Here is a 15,177-nt window from a genome sequence, read left to right on the forward strand (position 1 = left end):
GATCATGTACAGTGTCTTCATTAGTTACATTAAATTTTATTTAAAAAACTTCATCGAAATTCTTTTAACTAGTATGTTTGTCAAGCATCCAATACATTTAATGTTTAAAAACTTTATTAAAGATGTACAATTGCCTCTTTGTAAAATAAGAGTGTTTATTGAACGGTTTAAAAACAGTTCACAGCATGAATGTCAAATCGCACGCAAAAAAAGTGGCTCAATGATTATGCCTAATTAGTGCGGGTGAGACTTTCGGGATTATTTATGTGTTATTTTTGAATTATTTCAGGGTTATTGAATTGAAATTTATGTATTTTTCTTCAATAACCCTGAAATAACTTCTCTAGTTTTACTTTAATAACCCTGAAATAATCTCCGCGATGTTGCAAACGTGGCGGCATATTATTGGAGTCCGCACACGTAGAGCATAGGGATTAGCCATGACATAATTCTTAACAAAGTTCCATAAGGTTTAGATGACTATAGAATTGTAAGTGTCTAAATTGCTAGTCTTGCAAATTGAAGAGTTCTTTTAACCATAGGTTGTAGATTACAATAGAAGTTTAAGCATCCAAATGATTAGCGGATCAACACCATAAGGTAACCTCTAATGCTTTTGATTGTGGCATACTATTTTGATATGATCCTTAGCATGTCAGCTGATCATCTTGTCTAACATTCATGATGAGAGGTAACGTCTAATTACATTCATGATAAATTCATGATAAATGATGGAACAAACAGAAAGGCATAACTCAGAAATAAATTCAGTCAATGAATTAAACGAATAGAAAGAATGAAGCAGACATGAGGTTAGAATCTACCGCTTTAGCACAAAGCTAACATAAATTGGCAATCCCAATTTTCATGTCATGTTTTGTCATCATATTCACAGAAAGAACAAAAAAAATCAACTACCATAACAATATAATAAATCCAGTTAGAGAATCTGAAGCTTCTGCAGGTGCTCAAGAAGAGAAGCAGCCTTGCGCTTTGCCCTCTCCGTACCACTCCTTGAAATTTCTGTCAAGGGAATAATGGAGCCCATCCTCCCAACACGAGCAAGGTTTTCAGAGTCCTTCTTACATAACGCAAGCAATATAGCCGTTGCATTCTCCTTATTGCGTGGCTGCCCATTTCTTAAGATATCAATAAGAACTGGTATTGTATTTGATTTCGACATTGCTACCTTTCCTTCTCTGTGGCTCACAAGAACAGCCAAAACAGTCAGCACTTCATCCACCATGCCACTGCTTGCAGAATCCCTCAGCATCTTCAGTAAAGGTCTTACAATACCAGCTCTCACAGCTCGCGATTTGTTTCCTTGGTAAATACACAAGTTGAACAGAGCCGTTGCAGCATCCTTCTTCCCCCTAGCGCTTCCCCCGTCAAGCAATTCCACAAGCGCTTCTATAGCTCCAGGTGTCCCACCAATGATTATTTTGTTCTCGTCCGAAAGAGACAGACTGAAAATAGCAGCTGAAGCATTCTCCCTCGCCTCCATGCTTCCCTCTCTGAGCACATGAACGACCGGAAGAATTGCTCCGGCAAGCATTATTTCTTCCTTGTTGTGATCATAGATGGAAAGGTTGAGAAGAGATGTGACGGCATGCTCTTGTATCTTCTTGTCATCGACCAACAAGAGGCTAACGAGTGCAGGAATGGCTCCTGCTTCGGCAATCAGTTTTCTGTTATTCGTGCTTCGCTTCGACAGTGATCGTAACTCGGATGCAGCCGATCTCTGCTCGTCTCTTGACCTGCTGGAGAGTTTAGAAACCAGCGCGTTAATCAAGGATATCTCTTTGGAAATCGTGCAAAGAGTTGCAGCATTTCTCATATGCCCGTTTGCCAGTTTATGTGGCTGCTGGATCTTGTTAGCCTCACACCATTGCATGATGAGACTTCTCAGAACATAGTTGGGAGTCAGCGTATGGTTCTGAAGCTTCTGTCGAGTCTTGGGACATGTACTGTGCCCGCAATCTATCCATCTCTGAATAGAAGAACGCTCATATGTCTGAATGGATGACGGTAAAAAGTCAGTATTAGGATAAGAAGATTTTAATTGAGAAACAAATTTGTTTGTATCTGAAAGCATATAACAAAGTTTAAGTTTTTTTGAGATGAGAATGTTTAGGTGGATGAGTGGCTTGATATTTAGAGACAAAATGCAAAATGAATAATAACAAAGAATCATCTGAGATGGTTTGGTCACATTAAACGAAAACAATCTGAGATTCGGTTAGGAGAGCAGATGTCTTAGATTCGACTTATGTTAAGAAAGGAAAATACAGACATATTGTATAAAAGATAATCTCAATCTATTAGAATTAAATAAAAATAAGACACTCAATGGGGATGCAATGGAGAAAAATGATTCATGTGGTTAATCCCACATACCGGTATAAAGGCTTGTTGTTGTTGTTTTACTAAAGATGTAAGGAGGTTGTAGGGACATTTGTTCATGCATGATAGGATATAGTTTTGCCTTTGAAAAATATAAGAAATCCCAACTCTTTCTAGTTCGATGAAACCATCATGAATTTCCTCAACAATTGTCATAGTAAAATGGCTGAGAACTACAAAATACCTGTCCTGTTGAGACAATAACAGGATTTCTCATGAGCTCAAGAGATATTGGACACAGGAAATCCTCTGGAATCTCGAGAGAATCACGTTGCTTATCATCCCCCGCGCTGCTTTCTGAATTATTTGACCTGATTCCAGTTTTGACATCTTTAAACAGATCAGCGTGACTGGTCCTTTTACGCCTATCCATCAATTTGAGCGTCATTTTTACAGTGTCATAATTATATTTTCCATTGACTTCTGCAAGAGCTATAACCATGTCTCTCAGCTCGCTATCAACAATGCAAGTCGCGTCCTTTTCTGCTGCTGGCAGTTTAAATGAACGCGGCTGTTTAAATTCCTTTACATTTTCGGAGGACAACATGATATAAATTTCTTGGAAAATAATCAAATTTTCTGCTCCAATCTTTTCAATCTCCCTCCTCAGTTGTGCAAGAACCAATTCAGCCTGGCGACAATGAGATTCGCAAAATCAACATTTTTTATGAACTTTCTCAAATAATAAGACCAACTAGAAGACATACAAATCGCTTGACATACCTCCTCCTGGACTTCGTCAGATATCTCAAAATGCTCATAAGAAATGTTTCCTAGGACTTTCTCCAATTGCCATGTCACATACTCGTACTCGATTGCCAACTTCTTAGTCACCAAATCCTAGATCATGCAACATTTAGATTAATCAGCAACATTTCATGGTGCACTTTTGTTCATCAAATCATCTCTGTCTTTTTTTTTTTGGCCGTTTCAGGGTGAAAAGATTCAGAGGTTTTGAATAAAGTGAAAATACTCCGATTTAGAAAAAGGCATTGATCACTGAAAGCAGAACCATTCATCCAAATCAATAAAAACTTGATACCACCAAAGAAGAAGGAAATCTCAAGACTGACCAGATTGGAACTCTTTCCGGCATTCTTCCACGCAGAGAGCAATAAAAACTTCTTCACCGCTTCAAGCGCAAGTTTCAGATCCTCCATAAAGGACAACAGCGAGGACCCCGCAGACGAAGTTGACTCCACCTTGCCAGCATGGCGGTTAGCAAGGTTCCTCATTTCCTCAAGAAGGTGGATCAGGAGCGAGACCTTCCGCGCAAGACGAATGCTTTCTGCGGACAAGGAGGTGCCCATGGTGGCGATCTCACGAGCAAGGCCGAGATTCACATCTGCCACCGTGTAAGACCGAGAAGAAGAAAGCGCGAGCCAAAGACGACCCTTTTCGGGCAGCAGAGACGATCTCATGGATGAAAGGAAGCGGCTTTGGGGTTCTGAAACGGGAGAATGGAGGGGGGAAGGGATGATTAGGGCAGGGGAGAAGGGGGTTTTAATGAAGGTTTCGACGCCGCACGATCCGATTTAAGAGATGGGTTGCCGCATCGGCTACGGGAGATGCAGAGGGTGTTGTGAAGGAATCTTCGCTGTAGGCAAATGGATCGCCGTGCGATGATAGGTCCGGATGCGATTTTACGTTAGAGGTGGATTATTAGTAAGCCGGACCGTTAGGAAAACATGGGTTCTGTTTGAGTTATCCCAAAAAAAAAAATTTAATAATGATAATTGAAAAATGCTCCCCTAATTAAATTTAAAATTAAGAAGGATAAAGATGAATAATAAAAATTTATTTTTATTTAATATTTTATTTTTATTATTTTTAATTGAAAAAAAATTGTATGAATATTTTTAGTAAATTTAGTTTTTTTTTAATCTTATTGGAATTTGAAATATAATATATAACTATAAAGTATAGGATGTATGAACACTTCAAAGAATAAAAGGTCATGTTTCACTTGCGACCAGATATTTTGAAAATTATAGTGAAAATTTTGACTAACGTATATGCTTTGGGTAAAATAATTCAATAAAATAAGAGTTGTAGGCCAATTAAATGTAGTTAGAGATTAAAATCTATATTTTTTCTGCCAATTAGAACTAAAATGAAACATCTATCTAATGGGGGTATTCAATTATTTGATAAAGCGTGAAAATAATAATGAAGTGTACACCATAATAGTCGACACGAATCTCAAAGCATCCGAAAGGCCCATACGCGGCCGGATAATCAAGGCGTCCTACTGCCAACTGTGTGGTCAAGAATCGACCAACACATTATGGCGAGAGACTTGAGCGACATACCCGACAAACACGTATTTTAAAGACGACAGTCGCCACTTAGTCTTTCGCCTTAGTCGGTCGAATTCAAGCAAACCGACAAGCCAATTAGCCTCATGTTAAAATTCAAATTGTAAATACGGATATGGTATTAAATCCAAACGATTAATAAATGTATACAGTGTATTGCAGGCGGATTCCATAAATGTTTCCTTCTTTTGGTAATCGTACACAATACTCTCATATAAATAGGAGGTAAAAATATGAATAAAGGGACCTCTTTTTCTTCCTCTATCTGGAGGGAATTCTAAACTTTTTTTAATCTCTCCACTCCTTTCGTCCAGCTCTAACTCTCGAGTCATATTCACAAAAGATAAATTAGGATCTAACATCTTAAAAGGTGGTGCGGTGAGTGTGGATATGTCACAGGACGGGAAGCGGGAAAGACTACAAAGGAGAAGCTTCCCAAAGAGAAATAACACGCATGAAACTCATTAGAGATGCTACACAACCAGATGCCAATGCACAAGTCTAGAGCTTACAAGCCTAAATGATCATCATGATGGAACAATTCGATATCCTCCGGGCAGCAATCACCTAGAGGAACCACCGACCACCACGTTTGGAGGCAGAAACTCAGGGTTTCCGCCCTCAAAGGACCCCACTAACGAACTCTCCTATTTTGGACAACCAAGTCAGCAACCAACGAATGGAGGGACAAGGCGAGTCCCAACACATTGACATTGAAGTGTCTGCATAAGCAAACAATTGATGGGAAAAGCGGATGTGAGTGCCTCTTTGGTGGCTGGCAGGAGGCACATTTACTCAATAAATCAAAAAGGTGATACCTTCATCCAAGCTAAGGATTCCTCATTGGATTCTTACGAAGGGAGGGCTGATCCAATTGATCACATCGCATCATTCAAATCAGCCATTAGTCTTGCCCAGATTGACGACCCTATAATTTGTTGTCTTATTTTAACCACCTTAAAGGATTTGTCTCTTTAGTGGTTCAACGGTCTACTAATGAAAAACATCTCAAGTTACAACGAGTTTAAGAAACTCTTCGTTTAGCACTTCTCAAACATGCAGAGCCCGAGGAAAGACTCGGACGTCCTGCTCGACCTCAAGCAGGGAGAAAATGAGAGCATGCTAGCCTACATCACCCGCTTCAAGAATGAAATGCTCAAGGTTAGAGATTTGAAGCCTGATATAGCTAGACTAGCCTTGAAATGAGGAGTCTGAAGCAATTATTTCATTGACTTGAACCTATTTAAACCCGCTACTTTTGCAGAGCTATTGAAGATGTAGAACGAGCACATACCCACCGAAGAAGATATATGGGACTCTTTCAAGGGAAAATCAGTCCACTGTCGGTCACCAAAATAATAACTCTTGGTTTCAAGATCAGCGAAGAAATGACCAAGGGAATCATGATCAGAAATGAAACTTTGACAAATGACAAAAACAGTATTATGAGCGGCCACTTGTCTACTAGGAAATGCAGGGTTTGACACCCCTTAACGTGTCAATGGAAGAAATGTTCTAGGCCCTACAAAGCAAAGACTACTTCAAACTGACCCCGCCACTAATGGAGGCCCCGACCTTATGTGATCCGTAGAGGCACTACTAGTACCATCTCAAACATGACCAAGAGGAGCTCATTCGTACCAGGAAGCTCAAAGATTTTGTTGCAGTTGGCTCACATACACAGCGATAGAACAAGGTTGCGGTAGGAGAACCATCAAATGGACATATCCATGTCGATGAGGGCCAGTAGATGAGATAATCCTAGCCATTTTATGGGACCCTCTCTCAGGAAGAGACAACGTTTGAGAGAGATATGCTCCATCATCCAATATACACGTAACCATTTGTTAATTGTCTTTACAGATGAGGTTCTCCCACCGAAGAGAAACCATTACAATGAAGTGATCATCATGACAGTATTGATCAGCAAATACTAGGTGGGTAGCATTCTCGTTGATATATGGAGTTCAATTAACATTTTATTCAAAATAGTGCTTGACAAGATCGACCTAAAAAGTAACCAGTTGACAGCACTGACCGCCCTTTATATGGATTTTTCGAGGAAAGGAAGAAGGCACTAGGCCTCATCATCCTAACTATCTCTTGGAGAGAACTTGGGAAGTAGTACAACATTATGGAGGACTTTTCCGTGGTGGAATCACCGGTGACCTACAATGTCACCTTCGGTCTCCTAACCCGACATGCAATTACACAATAATTTAGCTTCTAAAAGAAAACCAAAAAACTTGACCTGAATTTATATTTAGCAGCTAGTGTGCAAAATTGAAATGTTATAAAATTTAGAAAATAAATTACATACTAGGGATACTACGCAAATATACGTATCATTTCAAGTAATATAGAATTTTCTTTAAAAACCAGTATCAATTCCATAGAGAAGCGAGGTAAGAAAGCCATTAGGAGAAATCCCAGTCTACTATTATCAAGTCTTAGGTTGGAAGGTCGATTAAGATGATATTTTATTTAGCAACTCCTTTTAAATGAATATATTAATGTAAGGATAACAAATATTCCTAAATGCAAATATTAATTACAAATATAACTTTTTTGGATAAATTGGTTTGCAGAATTTCAAGATGTAAAAACTATCATTCTCAAGTGAAACGATATAGAAAATGTGAAGGAATAAAATGCATAGAATTTAATGTAGTAGTGTCAAATAGGAACATATTTATTCTTTACTTCTTTCGAAGTGTAAAGAACATTGACTAATCTAAAGATGGTGTGAGCATGTATAGTAGTGTTGGATAGGTTCTAGTCTCTCACTCCTAGATTACGCACTTTGCCCTCTCTATAGGACTTACCAGTGACCCTTAGTTCCAAACTCTAAACCAAATTGATAAAAAAATATAGCCTGTCACCCTAGAAACATCAATTCTATGCTCATCAAATCTTATCTCCTTATTTATTTGCACTCCCCCTCGGATGATCATCATTGCACTTTCCAAAGTGAAATGTGTCTCTACTCGTTGAAAATTACACCGTCCTCTCGGTTCTTAATGCAATTATAATGGATTGTAACATTACAACAAACCAAAATTGTAATAAAAATGAAGTTCAAGCGAATACCATCACATTAATAATAAAAAAAAATTCAAACATGCATTCCAGAATCCTAAACATATATCTAAATCAATGTCAAGTAAAAGTAAATGAAAATAATGGTATACGCAGTAAAAGTATTTTATAGAATTTTATGTCAACAAGGAACACATGTCTACCTACCACTCATCCAAGTGTATAGATATGCTTAGTATTCTATTAGTTTTGAACAACTATTTATCACCTAGAAACTCCTAATAGAAATAGATTATTAAATTATATTTCCTTAAAAAATTACATTACCGCCTAAACTATTTCATCATAGCCAACCGAACAATGTGAGTGCACTCAAGTTGTAAGATCTACGCTCTCCCTAATCTTAGTTTCAACTATAAAAAATTTTAGCGTAACCTATTGCCACTTAAGTTATGTCAATTAAGTAAATGAGATATTACTCATCACAAGAGATTGAAATGAATTTTCTTACATAGGCCACTACTTCAAATCAAAATAAAAGAGTAAATAAAACTACTCACGAAGCATGGACAAAACACAACATAAAATTTTATTTAAATCAAAGCAAATCCACAAAAAATCTTTACAACAATTATAGAAAATTAAGAACACAATACTTATCATTTTCCTTTGAAAGAAAGATGAAAATCTTTCCAACAAAGCCTCCTAATTATACATGCAATGCTAGTACAATTCCTTACACATATCTCTCAAAAATCTCTCACCAATCTCTCCAGAAAAGGTAGAAATGTGCATTCCTACTCCTATCTATGACCCTTTAACGTTCTTGGACGTTCCAAGACTTCCCAAATGTTGAAAAGTGTCAAAAGGTGCCTCTCCAAGCCGCAAAGGGTGCTTTTTAATGCCTTGGGCCGTTTAAAACCACCTCAAACTGTTTCTGGTGTTTACGCGTTGTTTTCTCATCGTCACTGTCGCTTAGGTGCCAGTTTGGGTGATGAGGCGCAACCTTTCAAGTAGCTCCACCGTTTTGTCCCGTTTTGCTCCGTTTCAGCTCTATTTTGCCCCGTATTAGCTCCGTTGCGCTCAAATTAATATACGTACAAGATTGACATGAAAATAAACATTCTTTAAAATGTAATTTCATTCAAAAATATGTGATAAATATAAATAAGATTAAACATAGAAAGACATATCAAAATGTGTCAAGTCAAAATTTTCTTCCTTGCTCGATTTGACTCCAAATGACACCTTTTTTGCTCTATTTTTGCTAAAAGTTAATTTCTTGTATTTAAAGAAAAAAACATATAAAATACCTTCCTTTAAATTGTAATATCATTAAAATTGTACATAAAATGATCATGAAATGTACACTAAAAAAGGTAATTTCAGGTGGATCATCACCCATCCTTGAACAGCTACCAGGCGGTGACCTCCACCTATCATGTGGCCTTAAAGTTCCCAGGTAAGGAGGAGGTGATAGCGGTTTTAGGAAACTTGGAGCAAACCATAACCTGCTAATTTTGAATGGTTTCAAAATTGATCATGAACCATTCGACATCCAAATCTAGAGGGAAGGTTACCTCAAGACCAGCGAGACCATTCTCCAGGTACGTGTGGCTGATGAAGAACCGGGCAAGATCTTTCTAATAAGTGAAAATTTTGATACAGAGTTCAAGAACCAGTTGATACAAATGCTTCGGGAGCTCCGAGAGGTGTTGGCTTGGACTATAGCGGAGATGTTCGACAGTTCAGTCGACACGGCATTCCACCATTAAACATCAGCCTCTACTCTCGGCTAGTCCAGTAAAAGATATAGTATACTGTCAAGACTTTGGTCGAACCAATAGCAACAGAGGTGCAGAACTTGCTGGATGCCGACTACATCTAAGAAGTCCAGTACCCAACTTGGCACTCAAATGTTGTCTAGGTCAAGAAAGCAAGCAGTAACCTAATCGACTACTAGCCAATCTTAAAAGACGTTGAGTCTTCCATATTATATAAATAAATACTTAAATTATTCAATAGAGGGACATGCACACCCAATGAACTGCTCTTCCACAATAGCTGCTTACCATGGCTGGCAACCCAATAGCCAGCGGTGACCAATCTACTGCTTTGGCCGGCCATCTCAATAGCAAGCGATTTACATACATACCACTCAATCTTTATATATTGACGATTACTTGATCAGCCACTCCAAAGCCGATCACCTTGTTTCTTCCAACAGGAATCCCACTGATTGGCAACCCAATCGGCTAGCCATGCACCGACGGGCATGCATCTAGCAGTGGCAGGAAGTTCGTGCATATGAATTTTCCAAAAGACAATATATTGGATGAAGAAGTATATAAATATGATAATAATAATAATAAAACTAGTGACTACGAACAAGCGATGAAGGTGTGGAGAAGCAGGGTATGTTTGGATAGAGAGAAGTTCGGGACGATCAAACAAAAGTCTTGACGAAGGGTCACCAAGCAGCAGACGCACTTTAAAATATTGAAAAACTTGTATTGATCTCCTTAATGCAAGGGTAAAAATGTATTTTTATTTTTGGTACTCCTAAAACGGAATATATGAAATGTAATTTTAGTAGTAGTAGCTCTAGTGTCAGAGTTTTAACTATAGGTGATCAAATTATTAGAAGGCGTGAACGCTTTATATTTCTAGGTTCTATTGTTCAACGTGATATTGTTATATAAGGAGATGTTATTAGTAGAATCCAAGTTGGTTAGTTGAAGTGTAGGAATGCTTCTGGCCTATTGTGTGATAGAAAAGTATCGCTTAGACTGAAACAAAATTTTTATAAGATGGTGGTCAGACCTGCAATGCTTTATGGCGCTGAATGTTGGCATTGAATGTTGATCTTTAAAAGAGTAGCATAAACCTAAGTGAAATGTTGTTGAGATGAGAATGCTTAGGTGAATAAGTGGCTTTAAAATTTGAAACAAAAAGTGAAATGAATTTATTTGTGATAGGGTTGGTGTAGCTTCAGTGTCAGACATAATTAGAGAGAGTCGTCTTTGATAGTTTGATCACATTAAACGTCGACCATTTGATGATCCAATTAGGAGAGTAGATGTTTTAAATTTGACTTATGTTAAGAAAGGTAGGGTTAGACTTAGGAAGACTTAGACTGTAATAGACTGTGAAGGTTGCAGATAATTGCTATGGAGGCAATAGTCTACTGTGAATGTTGTAGACAATAGCTGTAGCGCTAACTTGTCATAGAATACAATATTGAAAGCCGTGATAGACTTGGTCATGTAGGTCGTAAATAACTATTTTAAGAGTGTCTATTGGCCGGTGAGGCCATCATAGGAAATTGTGAGCTACGTAGGTCGTAGGTTGTCACATAGGTCGTAGTGGTGAGCCCATAACATTTGTAGGCAACAAAGGTTAGTATTGGGAGCAGCTGCATAAGCTATGAGCCACACAAGTCGTGCTTGGTCACATATGCTATAGTAGCAAGCTGCAATAATGTTAATAAGTCATAAAAGCTGGAGTTGGGATTTGCGTGAGATGCGAGCCACATAAATCATAGTGATGGGTGGGAGTTGTGAAGAGAAAACCTTCGGAATTTGGAGAAGGTCAACATATTTTGAGTAAGACTTTTAAGCAGTAATTATTATATTCAGGGTGCGTTGTTACACCATCTTTGAGGTGCGTTGTTATGCAATTTTTGGGTGCACATTTTATTATTTTTTACATGATGCCTCATTACACTATCTTCAAAGTGTATTGTTGGACCATATTCAACGTGCATCATTACACAATATGTGAGGTGCATTGTTACACTAATTTTGTAGTGCATCATTATACTGTATTAAGGCTATGTTGTTACAGTGTATTTAGGTTATATCGTTAAAACTTTTTTGTGGTGCATCGTTACACTGTCTTCTAGGTATGATATTACACTGTCTTCAATGCGTGTCATTAGATTGAAGTCTTTGTGGTATGCCATTACACAGTCTATGGTGCACATCATCACATCATCTAAATAGTGCATTGTTACGTTGTCTTCAGAATGTGTCATTTCAGTGTCTTAGAATTCATTGTCACACCATCTTCGGAGTGCCTCAGTACACTATATTTGGGTTGTATCATTAGATCGCCTTTTGTGTGTGTCATTACACCCTATTTGGGGTGTCATTACACCATCTTTGGGCTACGTCGTTACACCAAAAGGTTTTTTTTATGTCAGTGAGCAGTGGGCAGTTGATGGTGATTGATGGCAATTAACAAGTGGTGGTCAACAGTGGTCGGCATCTACTAGAGCAATAAATGCTTATAGGGTTTTTGATCAAAAAATAAACTGAAATTCAACTCCTCCAAATCCAGCCCTTGCTACAGATCTCCTCGTTTAATGAGGGGAGTAAGGCCCTATTTATAGATTCTAGTAATCATCCTTTGTAAATAAGCAAAGGATCTAGATCACTCCATCAAATGACCTAAAAAAATTTTCACAATCAAATGATGTTTTGTTGACATTTTAGTGCATTCATTATGTCAGAATTGAGTAGTCTTATGCGCATTGGATTTGCATTTTTGAGACACTTAATTTAACAAAAGCTTGTGAGAGTTAAAATTCATTTGACTCTCCAATTAGCAACTCAAAGCATCCAAATATTGTTTAATGGCTTGATTATGGTATGCTTTGACTCAGATTGGACCAATTTTAGTGTCATTATGTTTGTTTCATCGAGTTAGTCAGCTTGACTATGAATTTGTTAAAATTGGAGTTCTGGATAATTTTTATTCGAGTTTGAATGTTTTTTAATCAAATTTTTTAAGATTCGGGATACTTGCCTTGAGATGCATGCAAAAGGAAAAAGAACATTGATGACGTATATTTTGCCCTTTAATTTTTGGTCAATTTTGCTAGCCCATCAGAATATTGTTAAAGTAGCCAAATTTTTTTTTGAAAATTTCAAAAAAAAATTTCTTATGTGTTGGTAAAGTCTAGAGATGGAAACTAGAGGTGGTGTTGGCCAAAGGAGGAGGTTAGAAATAGAGGAGGCTAGAGGTGGCAATGACAGTTGCCGAAGGTGATAGCAAGGGATGACATAGTCAGACAGAGAGACTAGCAATGGCTACTGGAGGTGAATGTCGGTAGTGGTCAGAGGTGGAGGTTAGCGGCTGAGGTGATTGTAGGCAATGATGGTAGAGGCCGGAGGTGTAGGTAAAAATGATGATAGTGGTTGGAGGAGGAGACTAGCTATTGGAATGACCTAAGGTGGAGGTCGGTGGCAGATAGAGGCAAAGGTCTACTGCAGTGGCCATAGTGGTTGGAGGAGGAGGCTAGCTATTGGAATGACCTAAGGTGGAGGTCGGTGGCAGATAGAGGCAAAGGTCTACTGCAGTGGCCATAGTGGTTGGAGGACAGCGGCGATCCGAGGCCGGTGGCTGTGGTAATTGATCGAGTTGGTGATGGGTTGTATGTCAGGCGGTGATAGATTGATCAGATCAGTCGAGTTAGCTTTCGATCAAATCTAGTCAACTAGGACTTCAACTAATCAAATGGTGAGAGGTAGGAGTGATCTGGTGGATGGTGGACAACCACATCAGCTATTTGGTGGTATGGATAGAGGGCAACCACGTAAATAGTTCTGGGAAGTGTGAGATCAGATGGCAGGAAGTAGGATTAATCCGGTGGATAGTGGGAGACCAAGTCAGCTATCTGTGGGATTTATGTTTTTTTCCAAAAATTTTGCCATCTTATGAAAATTTTGAGCATATAAATAGACCAAAAATAGGAGAAAATTTTGGAATCTCACAACATGGTATTATGCGATTAACAGGCCTCCTTTTTGCGATAATGTTGATGTTCCACATCTTAGATCTCTTAACACGTGTTTGTGTGATCAAAGGAACTCTCTTTTTGCATTACTCTTATCTACCTCAGAGTCTCTCAACATAGTTTTGTATGATCAACGGAGCTCATTTTTGTGTTTTCAATGTCTACCTCAATGTTTCCTAACCTATTTTTGTACAATCATTGGACCTTTCTTTTTTCATTGTCGCTGACCACGTTAAAGTCTCCAAACATATTTTTGTGTGATCAACAGAGCTCCATTTTTGCATTATTGTTTCATACCTTGGAGTCTTTAATTCTATTTTTGTTTGGTCAACAAAGCTCCCTTCTTGCATTGTTGTAATCCAACTTAAAGCCTCCTAGTCTATTTTTGTGTGATCAATAAAACTTTTTTGGCCTACTAACTGGAGTCTTTGGCTTGTTGTTGTGTCATCAACGAAGTTATCTTTTGTGTTAGTATCACACACTCTCAGAGGAGATTCTTTGCGATGCTAGTGCACTTTTTGGAGCAATTTTTTTTGTGAAGATGTTGCTCTTCTCGAGGAGACTTTTTATGCTTTGAGATGCCAACGACTGGAGAATCTTGTCCCCCTAAAACTCAATGAAAGCATCAAAATTTTGAGAAAGCGATCCCGATACTCTTTGAAGATGAGATGACCCTTTATTCAAGGGCATAAAAGACCAAGATTACAATAATCAACCACATCCTTGGTGAGTACAAGTAAGTAAATGACACTCGTGTAGTACACATTATTATTGGTAACTCTGTTTACAAAAAAACAGAGACACAATTTCCTTCATGACAATTTTTCTTGCTCTGTAACATCAAAAAATTAACACTGTCGTTGCCGGTCCCAAGCCCGGATGCGAAAAGTGGAGGGTTGCTTTAGGTAGTCGACAGCCAGCGTAAAACTTGTCGAAAAAATCATGACATGAATCCTTTTGATCATTGTGTAAGTGCTAGAGCGTCCCCTGGAAGCGACATGCTGTATAGCCTGAATACAGTGAAAAGTGTACAAGGGCCGCTACACCGGCGCCCGGGTGTAGTGTTAAATAAGCAAGGGTTCCCTCATTACGGGCGAATGCGGGTAAAGAAGTTAGTCCATGAAACTAATGAAATTAATATTAGGATAGGATCTTGGAATATATACACTCTCAATGACAAATTAATGGAATTAGTTAATATTATGATTCATAGGAAAATTAATATCTTATGTATTCAAGAAACTAAGTGGGTTGGAGAAAAGGCTAAGGAGATTGATAATTTAGGTTTTAAACTTTGCTATTCTGGTAAGAGTCGCACTAGAAATGGTGTAGGTGTAATTATAGATAAGAGTTTGAAAGATAATGTTGTAAAAATTAATAGAGTTGGTGATAGAATTATAGCCCTTAAGATTATCATTGATACTAAGATTTTTAATATTATAAGTGTTTATGCTCCTCAAGTAGGTTTAGATACAGAGTCTAAAGATAAATTTTGGAATGACTTAGAAGACTTAATACAAATGATACCTCTTGAAGAAAGAATTTTTATTGGAAGAGATTTAAATGGACATGTCGGTAGAGTGGTAGAAGATTTCAGAAATATTCATGGTGGCTACG

General features: G+C 38.0%; 1 protein-coding gene across 1 annotated transcript; it reads right to left on the reverse strand.

Moving 5' to 3' along the window:
* Positions 1-776: 776 nt before the first annotated feature.
* On the reverse strand, positions 777-4,042 carry LOC110028563 (U-box domain-containing protein 10-like). Its single transcript, XM_020730464.1, has 4 exons — positions 3,477-4,042; positions 3,127-3,243; positions 2,588-3,034; positions 777-2,014 (listed from the first exon to the last, which is right to left on the reverse strand). Exons 1-4 carry the CDS (start codon positions 3,822-3,824, stop codon positions 941-943), a joined length of 1,986 nt encoding a protein of 661 aa, XP_020586123.1. The 5' UTR covers positions 3,825-4,042; the 3' UTR covers positions 777-940.
* Positions 4,043-15,177: the final 11,135 nt, after the last annotated feature.

This window comes from Phalaenopsis equestris, unplaced genomic scaffold (assembly GCF_001263595.1).
Source record: "Phalaenopsis equestris unplaced genomic scaffold, ASM126359v1 Scaffold000513, whole genome shotgun sequence".
NCBI classification, from domain to species: Eukaryota; Viridiplantae; Streptophyta; class Magnoliopsida; order Asparagales; family Orchidaceae; genus Phalaenopsis; species Phalaenopsis equestris.